Source organism: Emys orbicularis, chromosome 2, assembly GCF_028017835.1.
Source record: "Emys orbicularis isolate rEmyOrb1 chromosome 2, rEmyOrb1.hap1, whole genome shotgun sequence".
Classification (NCBI taxonomy): domain Eukaryota; kingdom Metazoa; phylum Chordata; order Testudines; family Emydidae; genus Emys; species Emys orbicularis.
Window position 1 is genome coordinate 241,672,708 of NC_088684.1, and position 18,121 is coordinate 241,690,828.

Here is an 18,121-nt window from a genome sequence, read left to right on the forward strand (position 1 = left end):
TTAAGTAATGTTCACAGTGGAAGTGTAGTCGATATGGAACAGTTCTTTAGTTCATTTGTTGCATTTGTCACAGAGCTTAAGAAATAAAAACTGAGCTTGGGAAATGGGCCATTTAGGTTTTTAAGTGAAATGCTAAGGATCTGTGAGGTCTAGGAAGGGGACAGCTGTTGGCAGTTCTATATACTATTAGACAATCTGCCTTTTATTGCTTTGCCTGTATTCTCATACTCTTAACCCCCATAAAATAAAAGAAAAAAATGCAAAGACTTGTAATTCACCAGCTGGTACAAAGTAGAACCTGCTCACATGAATAAGTGTTAACAACACAATGCTTTTAAAGGAGTCAAATGCTTTTGAACCACATCTTAGTAGCAGTTGAGATTATTGACTATATAAATCCTTTAACTGTTCAAAACTGTTGCTCTGTAGCATACATTTACTCTATTTTTTGGTAACAGAAGTGTAAATAGGTTTGAATACTCTAATGAGAGTTCTCTGTGGCCATGTCAGCCTTTATAGGGTCAAAATAACATTTTAAAATGGAAATGGCCAACTTCTTGAAGAGTAAGCATATATATACACACTAGGAATGTAAAAGTTTAACTGGTTAACCGATAAGCTTGATGCTTATCGGTTTCAGTTAACGATTAAACTCAGCTGCTGGCCCCGCGTGCCTGGGGTCCTGGCTGCTGGGACCCCACGAAAACATGGGGGTTCTGCAGCACCCCCGCACCTCTAGTTCCCTGGTTAAACCTTTAACTGATAGAATTTTAATCGGTTACACAGTTACTTTTTTTACATACTATTTACATCCCTAATAAACACATACATATAATGTACTCATACTCATACAATTTATATTTAATAATTTGTATATGTACATAGATTACATATTTTGTTTAGATTATAAAAACTATCATCAGAGTTGGACATCTCTGACTCACTGACTAGCAGAGGATGTAGAATAATATATTTCAGTATATCAATTTTGCACCCCTTCCTCTCTGCAGGATTAATATCTATTTAAAAAAAAAAAAGACATACCACACCCTGGAATCCATGAAGCTGAAACAGCTGTGTTAGGTCTCTTACAGCAGTGGGTAAAGATGTGTAGTTGATGTTGTCCCCATGCTGATAAAATGTATTCTAGAAAAGTGTAGTTTGTACATATAGACACACAGATTAAAAGCCCTGTGAAGTCAGTGATAGCCTTTCCATTCACTTCAGTGGGTTTTGCCTTAGGCTCTGGATCACCATAGTTTGGACTACAGTTTAAAGCAACAGTATTGATATTTATAAATTCTTCATTTATTTTTTAATTGAGTTTCTCGAAGCTGCAGATAAATACCCATAAAATGTAATTATGGAAGTGTGTACAGAATAGGCTGTAAACCTCTGTTCAATGCTATTGTGTATTAAAGTTAGCTAACAAATCTTGCTCTTTCACGGAGTATTTCATTAATCTGCATATCTTCCAATTGTATAAACTATAAATATTTGCATACTGTGGCCTTTCTTTTGAATCCCCTTTTTAACCTTTTAAAGTTGGTACAAACACCAACGATCTAAAATCTTGAATCTACAGATTTAAAAAGCAACACTACCATGTATTACCACACAGTGAGATTTCCTATTTTAGACCTTTGGAAAAAGTGAGATATCTTAGATGCCATTGTGTGGTAAGTAACTTGTTAGTACCTATGATGTTGATGTATCTCCTGTGCTCTTCAATATGGGAGTATGCTACAAGAGTTCTATTACATCTATCCTCTTACGCTAGTGCAAGGTTCTTAAAGGACTTTGCAACAGTGGCATAAGTTAAAGCAGCCCCTCAGGTGTTCTCACTTGTGCAGGGGCTTGCCAATGCTAGATCAGGGAGCCATAGCCAATGACTTGCAGCCCCCCTGCACCCTGATTCACAAGCACAGCTTGTACACATAGGAAACCTAGTCCTGTGGCTTTTGCCTTTTTATATTTTATTTTTAGTTAGCAGAAAGAACCACCACATTATTAATAGACTCTCTAAAAACAAATAACATCCAGAGCTGGGGTTGAATAGCGAGGAAGAAGTAAAGCTTTAATTATCCTGAGACAATTAATCTCCTCTGTAGTGCAATGGTCTTAGCTGATTCAGGGCGTGGTACTTTACACTTCCATGTGGTAGCTTTGAATTAGGCCCAATATTTTATTATAAATAAGAGCCCAGAAATGAGTTAAGTATTTGTGCCTTCATAAAGGAGGGTTGGGATGTTTGGTAACTCTTATTTTTCTTCAAATTTCACAAAGCTGGCTTGTGGCATTGGTTTCAGATTGAGCAACCCCCACCCTAGAAGCAAGGGGCAGAGGATTTGTAATGGCTGGATGTGTAAGACAGGAAGAGGGAGCTCAAAATTCTTCTGCTACTGAAACCAGCTTTTCTGGGTGCATTAATAAGAACATCATCTTAGACCAATAGAGATAGTTTAGGTGTCTGTTTGAAATGTAACTAAGTGGTGAATCAGAAAATTGCTGTACATGAGAGACAAATTTATAAAGATGTCTTTGTTTTTAAAAAAGTGCTTAAAGTTCTGATATTAATTTAAAACAGTTTGTCAGACTACAAGATAGTGTAGATATTTACTTTTTAGTGGGTTTTTTGTGTTGAGCTTCTGTTAGCATTTTTTGTTTTCTGAGGTTCGTGCTGCATCTTGAAAATACTATAGGGTTGCTTCCAGTTTCTAGAAGTTAGTGTTTTAATAAATTCTGGGAAGTGCCACTGAAACCAACTAACCATGCTTGATAGCCTATTTTCCACTTCCAGGGCTTCTGATTAGTCTAGTTTTAACAGGGTACACCTCTACCCCGATATAACGCGACCTGATATAACATGAATTCGGATATAACACGGTAAAGCAGCGCTTCGGGGGGGCGGGGCTGCGCACTCCAGCGGATCAAAGCAAGTTCGATATAACGCGGTTTCACCTATAACCCAGTAAGATTTTTTTGGCTCCCGAGGACAGCGTTATATCGGGGTAGAGGTGTATTTTGTGTCTGCCTCTCTAGTAGTCTTCCTATGTGACACACATTTTTAGAGTGAACTAGACTTAAAGCCAAAAGGGAAAATGTTTCTACACAGCTCTTCCTACACATTGTAATTAGTTTAGAGCTGTGGGAACCTTGCAGGGTTTGGTGGTCTTCATAGACTAAACCCTGGAGTTCACTTTGCAGGAACTGGAAATGAACCAACCCTTCCCTGTTTGATTGGACTCTAGAGTTCACACATCCTGAAAACAGTCATTCCCTCACTCCCACAGGTGGTTCTTAACTAAATTCCACTTACCCCTTCAGAAGACACAGGTTACTACCAGTCTCTTAGATGTTTCTAATAGAAAATCTGGGCTTGCTGAGCATGAAGAGCATTGTCTGAGTCTTCAGGTTCTGTTTTTACAACCTTGAATATTCTAGGGTATTGCCATGGGAAGAGACTATCTCCCTAAAATACAAGTTCTCTCTGGAGGAGAGAGGCAGGAACAGTCTTAAAAAAAAACTCTCCTCCGTATAAAGCAGTGGGACAGAAAGGCACTTTAGCCTCACCAATATGTGCTGCTACCCTAAGCCCAAGAGCAGATAATGGCCTCTGAGGTTTAGTGCGATAACGAAGGGTAACTCTGATTCCCAGAATCCACATGCTAAGAATTGAGACTTGATTGCCTAGCATGTGAATGCTAGAGAAACCGTGGATTCCTTTGCAAGTGTACTGTGTGTTATGGTTATGCCTGTCTTGCTCTGGATTTAATGTGACAGTGGTCACTTTCAGGTCTGGGAGTGTTTCACTTCTCTAACTGGTGTTGCTCCCCCAAAGATACAGTATGCAGTCAACTATGTGACCTCCCAAAAGACCTTGGCATAGACCCAGACAGTTACAGAATGGAAGCAGCAGTAGTAGGAAGGAGGCCACTTCCCCAGAAGACTACAGTGGTAAGCAGGGCTTCTGAGGACTTGTGGAGAATGGCAGCAAGCTGGCTGACTTGGAGAGGAGGCAGGAAGACGTTTTGAAGGGGTTTGCAGATGCTTCCAATGTGCAAACCATATTTTAGCTCTTTCTGACTAATTCACAAAATATTAACTCCTAAACCCAAGCTCAGTTTGAGCAGATTTGATGATCTATTCTATGTGAATAATTTGTACAGTTCTAATTTAAAAATAAGTGGGTGCTTCAAGTTGACACGTTATGCAGGAGTTCAGAATAGATGATATAATGGGTCCTTCTGGCCTTCCAATCTATTAAAAAAAAATTAACTTTTTTTTTCTAGTTTGAAAACCTAGCAAGTATTTTGAAGCTTCCTGGCAAAAAGACATTTAACAACATGGACAGAGAATTTTTAGAGAAGAGGAAAAAAGATTTAAATGCATATTTGCAGGTAAGTTCTTGACTAGTCTAGTTTCAAATTTTCTTTCATGCTTATGGCTGTCTGCCTGAACTAATAGTTCTCCATCAACTATTCAGTGAATTCCACTAAATGTTAATTCAGTCACCATGAGATTCTTAATAAAATACCCTGATTTGGAACAACACAAGTATGTTGTAAATGTCACAGCTGAAGGTAAATGCTAAATTTAACTCGGATCATCTGTGTTTCAGTGACCAGAACTTAAATAATTGAAGTATAAGTGGGGGGATGCAGATGCTCAGTTTTATAAGGTGTTAATAACCCAGTTTCGAGTTGGATTAACTGAAGTAGTTTATCCTAATGACTGAAAGTGGTTTACTGCTTAAGGAAGAGTATCCCTCCTCTTATACTATAAATAGAACAGTAAAACTTTATTCTAGTTGTTAAATTTTCCCCTCTCACTGTTAGCTCAGCATCCTTCTTCATTTTCCCCACTCCCAGCTCAACTTTCAGACTTATTCTACATCTACACTGCAGTTGGGGGTGTGATTTGTAGCTTGTGTAGATGTACCCATGCTACCTTTATTTTAGCTATCTTGCTAAAAATATCAGAGAGGACATGATAATGCAAGCTGCACAAGCCTGCCTGACTCCCCTGGGTATATACTTGCTTGTGCTGCCTGCATGAAAGTCCACGCCATCCTATCCTCGCTGCTATTTTTAGTGAGCTAGCTAGCTTTAATATAGCCTGGTACAGCTACATAAGGCTGCAAATCACACTTCCAGCTGCAGCAAAGATGTAGTCCTGTTAATTGTGCTCAGCTTGACTGAAACAATATTCCTGTCTTTTGGTCATTTTTTTTTAAGTGTTTAACCACTCTTTTCTTCCATTATTCTGATGTTGAATTCAGTTGTCTCATTTCTAAGTGACTCACTGATAAGGCTGGTCTCTAAAATTTTTGGCTCAACAGGGAACAGTTGTCTGAGAAGTTTTTTTGTTTCAGAGGGCATGTCTTTACTACCACGCTAAATCGGCGCTGCTGCTACTGATGCAGCAAAGTCAATTTTGCGGGTCTGGTGAAGACATGCTAAATCGATGGGAGACCTCTCTCCTGTCAATGTCTATAATCCACCTCAACAAGAGGCGGAAGCTTTGTCATCAGGAGAGCATCTCCCATCGACATACTGTAGTGTGGACACCACTGTTAGTCGATATAAGGCACGTCGACTTAAGTTACCTTAGTTACGTAACTTAACTAGTGTGCCTTAGATCGACTTATAGTGTTAATGTAGACCAGGCCTAAGTAAAATTCTAAGAGGGGGTGAGAGTAAACAAAATGCTATGAAATCTAACAGCTGTTTAGATTGTCTAACAACCTGCATTTGTAATATGTATGGTTACTTATTTTATTTCAATATTTTTCCTAAGTGTTGATTACAGTGTGACTACTGATTTTAGACTCTAGTTTCAAGATAATCAAAAAAAGATGCCTTTTACAAATAGTGTGGAACTTATAGATCCTTCTTAAGCACTTCATAATTAATTTTGATTATTTCCCTCTCTGTAACAATACTCATCTTGAAGTAATGTTTAGTGAGAGAATGAAGAAAATGCATTCAAAACTGCCACTTCTTTGTACAAATATATAAATTTGGTTGCTGAATACAGTATTAAAAACCTTTATCATATGAAATGAAATTATGACTTTTTTTCTAAATATGATATGTATTTTGGAAGAAGCTGAAAGTTTACAATTAATCTTTTCTTTCTTAGTTGTTGTTAAATCCTGAAATGATGAAAGCTTCCCCAGCTTTAGCCCATTGTGTGTGTGACTTTCTGGAGAATAAAGCTTACAGCAAAGGAAAAGGAGATTTTGCTCGAAAGGTAAGAATGGCATTTAATATTTAGCAGATTTTAGTGATGCATTTGGTGCCATAACTTAGTAAATGAATTGAACATCTCAGTAACTGACTGCAGACAGTTATAAACCACAGTGTTTTATTTCATGTGCAAGCAATTTTTGAATTTGCATTGTATTAATGTGTGTTGTCAGAAGGTGACAATAATATATCCGGAAATAAGACCAGTATAGAATTAAGAACTTAGCCATTTTTTAAATATCTTTATTTGTAAGTCAAGGAAACCAAATTTCCAAGAAATGAGTGAGTGTTGTATGTGCTACAAAAGGCTTTTTAATTCTATTGTTGACAAGTTAACTTCCCATTAAAGATTCCTGTTCTCCCTTTCCTTTCCCAATCTCCTACCCACCTCCAACTCAACACATGGCTGCTGCTATCATGACTTCCACTCTCCAGTTCAAAATATAGAATGTGCGTTCCTTCTAAGGCTGCTGTTAATGCTGTTTCACATTCAGCCAGCAGAGAATACACGGAGCTAAGCACCGAAATCGTGCATCCACTGTTAAGCCTGCACAAAACTCAGTTGTGGGTTTGTGAAATTGGTGTGTCTGCAAATAGATACTTCAGTTTACAATTGCCCATTTTGCATGGGCAGCTGCTTTTGGGAATGACAACCAGGACCTAATTTGCAATATTCCAGTGACCTGACATGGGTAACATCTTAAACTATTCTAAAAGTTACTTTTTCAGTTATTTAAACTGTGTTCTTCAAAAATTTACGTCTGTAGAGTTGACTGCAAAACATCATTCTGAATTTATCCAGCTTTATGTAATGTCCAGAAAAAAATAAAGATTTAATGTTCAGCTTTCCAAATGTATTGGATCTTTCATAACCTTATCTTTTCCTTTTGTAGACTATTACACTAGATGATGTGCTTTTGTTACTTGCACTATACTTTAAAAAAGTGTACATTGAAAATATCAGAACACTTTTTAGTCTCCATTAAATATTATACTAAAAATAATTTAAATGTGTGTGCCTAATGCTGGACATGTTAGACTTAACATATCACCATGATGCTATTTAGGCAAGACATGGGACAGTGAGTCAGGTAGGAGACGAGATGAGAACAAGGAAGGTAGTGCTTTGGGAAGAAGTGAGTTTGGAGGAGAGTTTGGAGGACGATTAGTGGGCAAAAAATTGAAAACCCTTCAAAGCATAAGGGAGTGCTAGGAATGAAGGTATGAAGCTGAGATTGACAAAGGAATAATAAATGAGGATTAGATTGGTGTAGGCAGAGTGGGAATGTGAAGAAATGGAAACTATAATATAGATCAGAGAATGAAGCTAAAACGTCCTCTGAACTCAGTGAGAAACAAAAACTTCAGCACTTTAAGCAACATTTCTATGTGTTGCCATGAAGTATAGTTTAGATATGCACACGGGGAAACTTTAAGATATGATACAAAGGTATCAAACAACTGTATATAGATTTCCCAAACATTTCAAATGTACATAATAGTTAAAATGAATTCTGCATTTATTTTTTACAAATAAGTCTTGGGGCAGAACCTTGAAGACCTTTCAGTAAAACATGCCTGATGTCTGATTTCAGCTGGTGCAATTCCTTATTCTGTGTTTATCACATTGTTCCAAAATTTTAAGCGTTGATAGCCAATTAATTTTTGTCCACATTAGATCGTGTTTCCAGTATGTTTGAGTGAAAATCCTGAAGTAAAAATACTTAATCTAGTGCTTGTATCAATTGAATTTTTATATTCAAAGTAAGAGTTGTACTATACATCAGTTTATTCACTAGAACAGTGTGACTTTTTTCTTACTGGATGATTGTACTAGTGTCCTCCATAGGTTATGCAATCGTGGTAAATGTTTTCCCCTTCAGATGGACACATTTGTAAATCCACTGCGTAACTCTATGAGAAATGTTTCAAATGCAGTCAAGTCCCTGCCTGACAGCCTGGCAGAGGGGATGACTAAAATGTCAGACAACATGGGCAAAATGTCAGAAAGATTGGGACAAGACATAAAGCAATCATTTTTCAAGGTAAGAATGTATTGGTGAGGTAATATATAGTAGAGTCTAACAGGAGATGACATTCAGGTTTGGGTCCCCTTATCTAAAAACAAATGTTAAACACTCTATTGAATAGAAAAGGCTAAGAATAGGGAAACAACTATTATTCAAGGGTTCTATTTACTTTGGAAAGTTGAAGAGTAATAGGAGTTCCAAAAGAAAGCAATATACAAGGTAATGAATGATGTAGAGAAAATAAAACAGACACCTAGTTAAATTTTAAACTTTATTTTAAAAGTAAAAGGCATCATATTTCAAATTGATGGAAATATTATGCAAAAAATTACATATTGCCCCATGATTTATTTAAGCCAACAACTCAGCAAAATCTGAAAAAGGAGTAGACCCAAAGCACAACTGGCATCCCGTTTTTTACTAACACTCTTCGAAATAAGGGTTAAGGTAAATAAAAGTGCTTTTAAAGACCCAAATCAATTTTTAGATGGCCCCGACTCACTCTTGCTTCCTGTTTCTAGGAAGACCCTTCCCCACTCCCCTCCCTGCTGAAATTGCTAATGAAGTCCCTCAGCAAGGAAGCAGCACTTGCTGTTTGAAGAGAGGAGGCAGGAAGGTGCTATTGCTTCACACAGAAAATCTACAGGGCAAAAGGCGATCCTCTGCCTTTTTCTCCCCTACATTTGGCAGCTGAGCATCAGAAAAGAGGTGAAGAAATCCTAGGCTCCACAGATATTGAAAGCAGACAAGGGAGCATTGATAAGGAGCTAAGTCCAGTGCTGGCATTCCTGCTTCTGCTGCCAGGTTTTATGATAGCTGCCTGCCACCGTCACCTAAGCTGCTGGCTCTGCTCTCTTCCCCACCAAGGGTAGGTCTACACTTACCCGGTAGTTCAGCGGCGAGCGATCGAACTTCTGGGTTCGACTTATCGCGTCTTGTCTGGATGCGATAAGTCGAACCCGGAAGTGCTCGCCATCGACTGCGGTACTCCAGCTAGACGAGAGGAGTACCGCGGAGTCGACGGGGGAGCCTGCCTGCCGCGTGTGGACCGAGGTAAGTTCGAACTAAGGTACTTCGAACTTCAGCTACGTTATTCACGTAGCTGAAGTTGCGTACCTTAGTTCGAATTAGGGGGTGAGTGTAGACCTGGCCCAAGTCTTTGGTGTTGCTGGGAGGGAAGTAGTAGTGGTGGTGGTCTTCTGTACACCACCCACTCTTGACCAAATCTCCCATCAGGCATGCAAATGATTTTTCTTCCTCAGAGGGGCTGCCCTGACAACTGAAAGGGTGGGAATAGAGGAAAGTATTCTGTTCATCTGACCCTGCACTAGAAGTGGGAAAACTCAACAGTGATGTCATTGCCTGCTTGCTGGCATTGGTCCTATCAGGGCTCTCTTTCTTCTCCTTGGCTAGCTTATATCTTTGGATAATTTGAACTTTTCCTGATCTCACCCACCTGTAGTGTACCAGATATCTAAAGTTTTAAGGAGGGAGTGGGAGCTCCACTTCTTTCTTCAACTGATTGCACGTGTGCATTCCACTCTTGGTGTGTGTGCATCCCGAACCACAGTTGTTGGAAAATTCTCTCACTAGTACCTGTCAGTGCAGCTTGAGCTCCTTCTGCTGCTGCTGCACACTGCTGTGTGTAGGTATAAAGGGCACAGATGCTTCACCCCCCCACACACACTTTCATTCTTACCACCTGTGACTAATGTTGGAATTTGTTGGTCTTGCTTTAGCAAGTGCTCTCAGCATGTTTTTTTCATATATGTAGTTACATATTTATATAGTTATTAGGGTCAGTTAGTGTTTGAGTTAGTTTTAGTGTCTTAGTTTTTTCCCATGTTTGGAGTTTCATTATCAGTACCGAAGAATGCCTTTGGCAGTATCTTGCCTGGCATGCTCTAAGTCCATGCCTGTGAGGAACCCACACTGTAGTTGCTTGGATGAATCTCATATTCGGGATCGATGAAAGAACTTCAAGGCTAGGACCAAGGAAGATCGAGAAGCCAGGTTGAAGTTTCTTTTGATGGAAGCCATTCTGAAACCACCTTCAGAACCTTCTTGGTCAGAGAGGGTATTAAGTACATCAGAATCTGAGAGATGTGTGCCTCTGATACAGACTGAATTGCTGTGTCCAGGAAGAAACTGCTGGGAGAGGCAGCTTTTCAGACCCGAAGTCTGCCAGGAAAGGAGACAAAGTGAGTAGAATGCAGTCAGAATCGAAGCACTCCTCCACTTATTCATCAGCTAAATCGACCCATTGACACCTGCACTGAGGCAGGCACTGTCAAGTCTGAAGCCCGAAGCGGTATCTTCATGGTTGTGGCATCATCTAACTCCCTTGCACACCGGTCAGAGACACTCCTGGTACCATCCATGCCAGAGACATTTCAAGCTGCAAGGGACTTGCTAAGCTTATTGGTGCCAGTGTCCCCAGCGGTGCAGGAGATCATTCCTCCAGTACTGGTAAACCACTTGGCACTAGTGGAGGGCCCAGTACTGAGTCAACCTCCTGAGTCCTGGAGTTATGCCCTCCTGTACTGTCGAGAGAAGCCAGCAATGATGGCTTCTCTTTGCTCTTTCCAGGACTCTCAGCACCAGTCCCTGGCACTGACTGGAATGGTTAGGAGAAGGCAATTCTTCTTCTAACTTGGGGTTGCCTCCTGTGTTTCCCAGCTGCAGTGTGTCTTGCCACTCCCTTCCTAGATCTTATCTCCTGGGGTAATTGTGAGACCCTGTGTCGAGTGCTGGCCTGCATATGTGGGCTGCATGACATTGGGCTCCAGCATCTTTTCAGTGGTGCTTCTGCAATCCATGAGGGTTTTCCCGTTTCCAGATCTTCACTGCATCAGTAGCATTCAGTTTCCCTAGGCTTGAAGTTGGGAGTCAGATTGTTGAGCATCTCCTGATCCCAAGCCTGGTACCGAGCAGGAAGATGATGTTCAGGAGCATTCGGTGGGACAACTAACAGAGGAGGCTCATCTACCTCAACCTGTGCTAGCTTCATCTTCCACCTGGTCCAAATGAAGCAGTTTCCTTGGGGGTGTCTTTGCCCTGTCTGATGATTACAGAGCTCACCAAGAGCGCTTAAAAAGCGCTTGGACATTCAGGTAGAAGAGGTTAGGGAATCTTTTCACAGCCCTCTTGATATTCTGGCCTCTGCTGCTCCATCTCTGGTGGCACTGCAAATAAATGAGGCAATTTAAAAACCCATCAAGGCTCTCTGGCAAACTTCCTCCTTTCTCCCTCCCACATCAAAGCAAGTAGATAAAGTTTTGCATGGTCATGCTGGCTTCCATTATTCTCTCCCTGGATCCTGGAGACTTGAATGCTGTCCTTAAAGGACCCCTATTTCCATGTGGTGATTTATCAAGGCCACAGGAAGTATCTCAGATTCCTGATAAATTAATCTCATTACCAATTTGCAGCGTTGCCCTTTGGCCAGTGGGCAGCTTCCCAGGTTATTACAAAATGTATGGCAGTGGTAGCTGCCTTTTCTGAGATTAGGAGTACATGTCTGTCCCTACCTGGAAGACTGGTTTGAGAGACACCATTCCACAGTTCAGGTACTCTCCAGTGTATCTTTCATCCAGTCAATTTTCAAGTCACTGGGTCTGTTGATTAACTCAGAAAAATCTATCTTCTCACCAGTTCAGAGGATAGAATTTATAGGAGCAGTACTGGATTGCATCCAAGCCAGAGTTTCTTTCCAGAGTCAAGGTGTCAGACAATTTGATCCATCATTTTAGATCTTAAGATTTACCCAGTCACAACTGCACAGAATTGTATGAGGCTTCTGGAACATATGGTCTCTTGCAAGTATGTGGTCTGGTATGCCAGATTGTGTCTCAGGATTCTACAAAGTTCGCTGGCCGCAGTATTTTTGCTGAGCCATCACCATTTGAACACTGTGCTCAGAGTGCCCACTCACATTTTACTCTCTAGACTGGTGGACAAACCCTGTCAAATTTGCATAGGAGTTCCATTTGTCCCTCCTCAACCATAGCTAATGCTAATAATAGATATGTCTGCCCTGAACTGCAGGGCTCATCTGGATTCCCTTCAGTCATAGGGGTTATGGTCCACAAAGGACATGACTCTTCATATAGATGTCAGAGAGTTGAGAGCTAGCCAGCTGGCATGCCAGGTTTTCCTAACCCATATCAAGGGGAAAAAACTGCTCACTCTCACAGACCACACACAGTCAATGTTCTATCTCCACTCATCCCTGTTCTGCTATGAGGCAGTTATCTATGGGATTCTTGTATTGCCAACACAATCGATCTCAAAGTCTCTTACCTTCCAGGGATGCAGATAGAGCTTTCAGATCACCTAAGGAGGTCATTTGAGAGTCACCAGGAGTGGTCTATTTTCCACCTCTGGGGGATTCCCAAGTAATTCTGTTTGCAGTGAGGTACAACAGAAAATGCCCACAGTTTTGGTCCCCACAAAGTCAGTCTGGGTTCCCTAATGGATGCTTCTTGTTGTCCAGGCTTTTTAATCTCTCCTCATATGGAAGCTGTTCTGTGCCCCTAATCATTTTTGTTGCCCTTCTCTGTACCTTTTCCAATTTTAATACATCTTTTATTAGATGGGGCAACCAGAACATCACACAGTATTCAAGGTGGGGGTGTACCATGGATTTATGTAATGGCATTATGATATTTTCTGTCTTATTACCTATCCCTTTCCTAGTGGTTTCTAACATTGTTAGCTTTTTGACTGCCTATGCACATTGAGCAGATGTTTTCAGAGAACTATCCACAATGACTCCAAGATCTTTCTTGAGTGGTAGCAGCTAATTTAGATACTATCATTTGGTATGTATAATTGAGATTGTTTTCCAATGTGCATTATTTTACACTTATCAACATTGAATTTCATATATTTTGTTACCCAGTCACCCACTTTTGTGAGGGTCCTTTGTAACTCTTCACACTCAGCTTTGTACTTCGTGTAATTTAGTATCATCTGCAAACTTTGCCACTTCACTGTTTACCCCCTTTTCCAGATCATTTATGAATACGTTAACAGCACAGGTCCCAGTACGGATACTGGTATTTATCGCTTTCCATTGCTTTCCATTCCAACAACTGACCATTTATTTCTATTCTTTATTTCCTATTTTTTAACCAGTTATTGATCCATGAGGAGCCCTTCCCTCTTATCTCATGTATGCTTTGCCTGGTCGCCTGCTCCACCCAAATCTGAAAGCACTCCATCTAATGGCATGGATGCTCTATGGTTAGAGCTGGGAAGGAGTCATGTTCAAAAGAGCTTCTAGATGTGCTGTTGAATAGCAGAAAACTATCTACTAGGTTTACTTCCTTCTCTAAGTGAAAGCGTTTCTCTATCTGGTCTCATTAGTCTGGAGTTTTGCCAATACATTCTTCAATCCAGCATACTTGGACTATCTTTTGTATCTGAAACTGCAAGGGTTGGCTGTTAGTTCCATCAAGATCCACTTACCAGATATCTCGGCCTTCCATCCTCAGGTGGATAACAGTCTGTCTTTTCTAATAGAATATCAATAAGATTTTTTGAAAGGCCTGGAAAGATTGTACCCTCAGGTAGGTTTCAGAGTGGTAGCCGTGTTAGTCGTATCAGCAAAAACAACGAGGATGGGTAGAGATCGATCTTCTGGGATCGATTTATTGCGTCTCATCTGGACGCGATAGATCGATCCCAGAAGCGCTCCCCCCGTCGACTGCGGAACTCCTGCTCGCCGAGAGGAGGAAGCGCTGTCGACGGGGGAGCCTGCCTGCGCCGTGTGGACCCGAAGTAAGTAAATTTAGTTCGATATAGGAAACGTCGACTTCAGCTACGCTATTCTCGTAGCTGAAGTTGCGTTTCCTATATCGATCCCCCGCCCCAGTGTGGACCTGCCCTTAGAGACTAACAAATTTATTTGGGCATAAACTTTTGTGGGCTAAAACCCATTTCATCAGATGTGGATTTTAGCCCACGAAAGCTTATGCCCAAATAAATTTGTTAGTCTCTAAGGTGCCACAAGGACTCCTCGTTTTTACCCTCAGGTACAAGATCCTGTTCTTCCATGGAACCTAAACTTGGTATTGTCAAAGCGTATGGGTCCTTCTTTTGAGCCTTTATCTACCTGTTTACTGCATCTTTCAATGAAGGTAGCATTTCTGGTGGCCATTGCTTCTGCTAGGAGGGTAGGTGAGCTGCGGACCCAGATGTCTGCTCTGCGTTATACTGTTTTCTTTAAAGACAAAGTTTACCTGTGTCCTCATGCGAAGTTTGTCTTGGAAATGGTATCTAACTTCCATATCAACCAGGTGATTTACCTATCTTCGTTCTTTCCCAAGCCAGACTTGAATAAAGATGAGGAAAGGCTGCTGCATACTCTGGATAGTAAGAGAGTATTGGCTTGTGAGGTCCAAGCAGTTACATCAGTATTCTCAGCTCTTCTTGGCAGTCAAAGACAGTGTGACGCAGCTCCCAGTTCCTTCTCAGAGAGAGAATCTTGGATACCCTCGTGTATTTTCTTGTGCTTCCGTTTAGCTAATGTTATCCCACCAAGCAGTGTGACAAGACCGCAAGCAGCTTCTGTGGCCTTCCTGGGTAAAGTTGCTATCCTAAATATTTGTAAGGCAGCAATTTGGTCTTTGGTGCACATTTGCTTCCCATTTATGCTATCACTCAACAAGCTAGAAATAATGCCAGATTTCGGTGAGTTGTCCTTCAGTCTTTGTTCAGATAGGCTCCAATCCCATCCCTTTCATGGCTTCTGAGTCACTAAGAGTGGAATGCACGTATGCAATCACTCAAGAAAAAACTTACTTACCTGTTCTGTAACTGTTGTGCTTCGAAATGTGTTGCATGTGACCATTATATGACCTGCCCTCCTACCCCTTTGCTTGGGAGCTTTTCTGACAAGAAGGAATTGAGGGAGTTTGGGGCCAGCTCCACCCTTCATGTCTACACGCAGTAGTGCACGGCAGTGGAATGCTCAAGCTGTCCCAACAGGAACAGATTAGTGATTGTGTTTTCCACCCTAAACCCCATGTAATTTCAACCTCATGGAAAAGTATTCAAAAGGGATAAAATCAACAGGATCTTCTAAATGTTTTAATGAGGTTCTATAGGAATTACTCTAAAAACCTGTAGAATTTAACAGTGGAAAGATGCTTACTGTAGGGTCTGTTAAAAATAATATAGAGACTTTATCAGAGATTAGGATGACCAGACGTCCCGAAAAAATCAGGACTATCCCAATATTTAACCCGATAATGTCCTGACGGATGTATGACTTGGACGCCATTTGTCCTGATATTGTAAGGTAGCCCGGCGATGGCGTCCGGTTGGTGTGGGGCTGGCAGGCTCCCTACCTGGCTCTGTGCAGCTCCCTGGAAGTGGTGACATCTCCCTCTGGGTCCTAGGCTCAGGGACGGCCAGGGGGGCTCTGCATGCTGCCCCCCGTTCCCGGCCAACGGGAGTTGCGGGAGGCAGCGCCTGTGGGTGAGGCAGTGCGCAGAGCTGCCCGGCCACACCTCCGCTTAGGACCCAGTGGGAGATGTCGCCACTTCCAGGGAACTGCCTGAGATAAGCACCAGCCCACACCCACTCCTGCACCCAAACTCCCTCCCAGAGTCAGCACCCTGAACACCCCCCCCACTACCCCTGCCCAAGCCCTGAGACTCCCCCCTTGCAGAAGGGCCAGAGACGGGGCCCTGCATCCCCCACTGATGCACGGCTTGCAGTGGGGCTGCTGTTGGGGCTGTGCACCCCTGACCTGCAGCTTCCTTGGGCTGTGCGCTCCCCTTCCCCATGGCTCCAGTGGGGGCTGTGAGCCGTGTATCCCAATGTTTTATTCTTGCCATCTGGTCACCCTATCAGAGAAACAATTCTACATTAAGTTTAATACAGGACTTTTCCTTAAATTTAGCTTGCCGCTTCTGTTCTGCTTTTGTTGGAACAATTCTTTCCCCAGTTTTCCACCAAATTCCTCTTTATCTACTCTTGTTCACACGTGATCTAATACCCCTAAAATATAGCACATTTTTAAAAGTATAAATAAAAAGTGGAACAAGATGAATGCCAACCATAAATCCTGTGAAAATATTTTGTTTTCCCTCTTGCATCCTTATCCTTTCTACTCTCCCACTTTTGTTGTGTGCAAATAATTAAGATTGTTAGCTTCTCAAAGCAGATACTTTGTGGTTTTATGTCTGAAAGGTTCACCTCTACTATAGCTGTAGCTATACCAATAGCTGAGGTGAGGGCCCTTCTTCCTCAAAACAGGAAGGGGAAGAGAGAGTCTGGGGTCATATAAAATATAAAACTATTACTTGTAAAAAAACAAAGATTGGGCCTCACCTGAGCCTCCCTTTTTGGAAAGCTTCCCAATTACATGACTAAGGATAACACAGTTATACTCACAAAGAGAGATATCTAGGATTATGAATCCTCATGCTTCAGGCCTGAGATCAGGAAGAAATGTCCACTGTTGGCTCTACAATATGGATTGATGGGTTTTACATCTTTCTCTGAAGAATTGGCCATTATCTGAGAAGGCATATAGAACTAGACAAACCATCAGTTTCTTCCAGTTTGATAGTTCCTATGATAATTTTTAATATAAATGTGTATGTGGGATTTTTTCTTGAGGATATTCATACAGTTTTGATAACTATATTGGGAAACATGTTTCAAGCTGTGCTGGAAGATAATTCAATATGCAACCATTGATATATCTTGATATGTCACTAACTTGGAATCAAAATGCTTGATAGTCAGTAATGAAGATTGTATCTGAAATTTTGAAATTGGTTCTGTCGTAATTAGAGGTTCTCTTTGGTGGTTTCCTTGAGACCTGTAATTTTTCCCTCATAATCATGTCTTTTTTTTATTATTTTGAGTATAGGTGCCTCCTTTAATGCAGAAAACTGATTCCGATCCTGAACACTGCCGTGTTGCCGCACAGCTTGATGACAATGTGAGTCTGATTTTTATTTTAGATTTGTTTAGCTACTTAATTTTAAAGTAGCAATTGTGTTTTGTTTCAATTTGTATTGTTTACTTGCTCTATGCTATGCTGTTTATTGGCATCAGAAATTACACCAGAGGGGAAATTGGAAACAGCACTTTAAAGTAAAAAAATTAAAAATGTTCTGAAATAAAATTGACACATTTCATTCTAAAATGTTTAGAAGCTGTTTTAATACTAAATGGTTTGCATGGTAATGTGGTAAATGTTGCCTATCTATTATTACTTCTGTGACTATCCTCAAAGATAGAATAGGGTTGCAATATTAATAGTATTCAGCTAAATTTGATTCTGACATCTTTAAAACTAGCAAACGTCGTCAGTATTGGTGATCAGAGAGAATTGTTTTAAAGACAACTTAACAAAAAAAATCCTAAACAATCAATGTTCAATCTGTGGACCCTGAAGTACGTAAAGGAAAAAATATTAGAAACGCAATAGTTAAGTTTAAAATGTTAAGCTCTTGATGTTCTCATAAGCTATGGTATTTTCCCAGTGTTCTGATTGATACACTGATCATATGTGTGAAACATAGTTGAATAAAATCTTTTATCCGTAACTAGGACTGAAGGCCCTTAAGATTACTAGTGATTATATGCAGATTTGTCATGGTCATAAATCTGCACCTGTTCCACACTTCACATTTTTATTTGTCACATCAAAGCATTCCAGTTTGTCTTCATGTGCATAACTGCTACCAGGGCTCTGGTAAATGCCGTTTTGCTCAAGTAACAAAGGCTTCAGTTCTTTTGTTTTGCAATGATTTCATCTAATACAATTGTTTATCTGTAGATTTTGATTACTTTTGAATTTCTTGTATTCTGAGA

At 40.8% G+C, this 18,121-nt stretch overlaps 1 protein-coding gene across 2 annotated transcripts in view; it reads left to right on the plus strand.

The window, feature by feature from the left end:
- SNX13 (sorting nexin 13) overlaps positions 1-18,121 on the plus strand; it is a 153,023-nt gene that overhangs the window by 120,745 nt on the left and 14,157 nt on the right. For both annotated transcript variants that reach the window (XM_065398804.1, XM_065398803.1), the window contains 4 exons: positions 4,293-4,400; positions 6,145-6,255; positions 8,135-8,296; positions 17,172-17,243. In XM_065398804.1, coding sequence (XP_065254876.1) covers positions 4,293-4,400; positions 6,145-6,255; positions 8,135-8,296; positions 17,172-17,243 — 453 coding nt within the window. The remainder of the gene's footprint in view (positions 1-4,292; positions 4,401-6,144; positions 6,256-8,134; positions 8,297-17,171; positions 17,244-18,121) is intronic.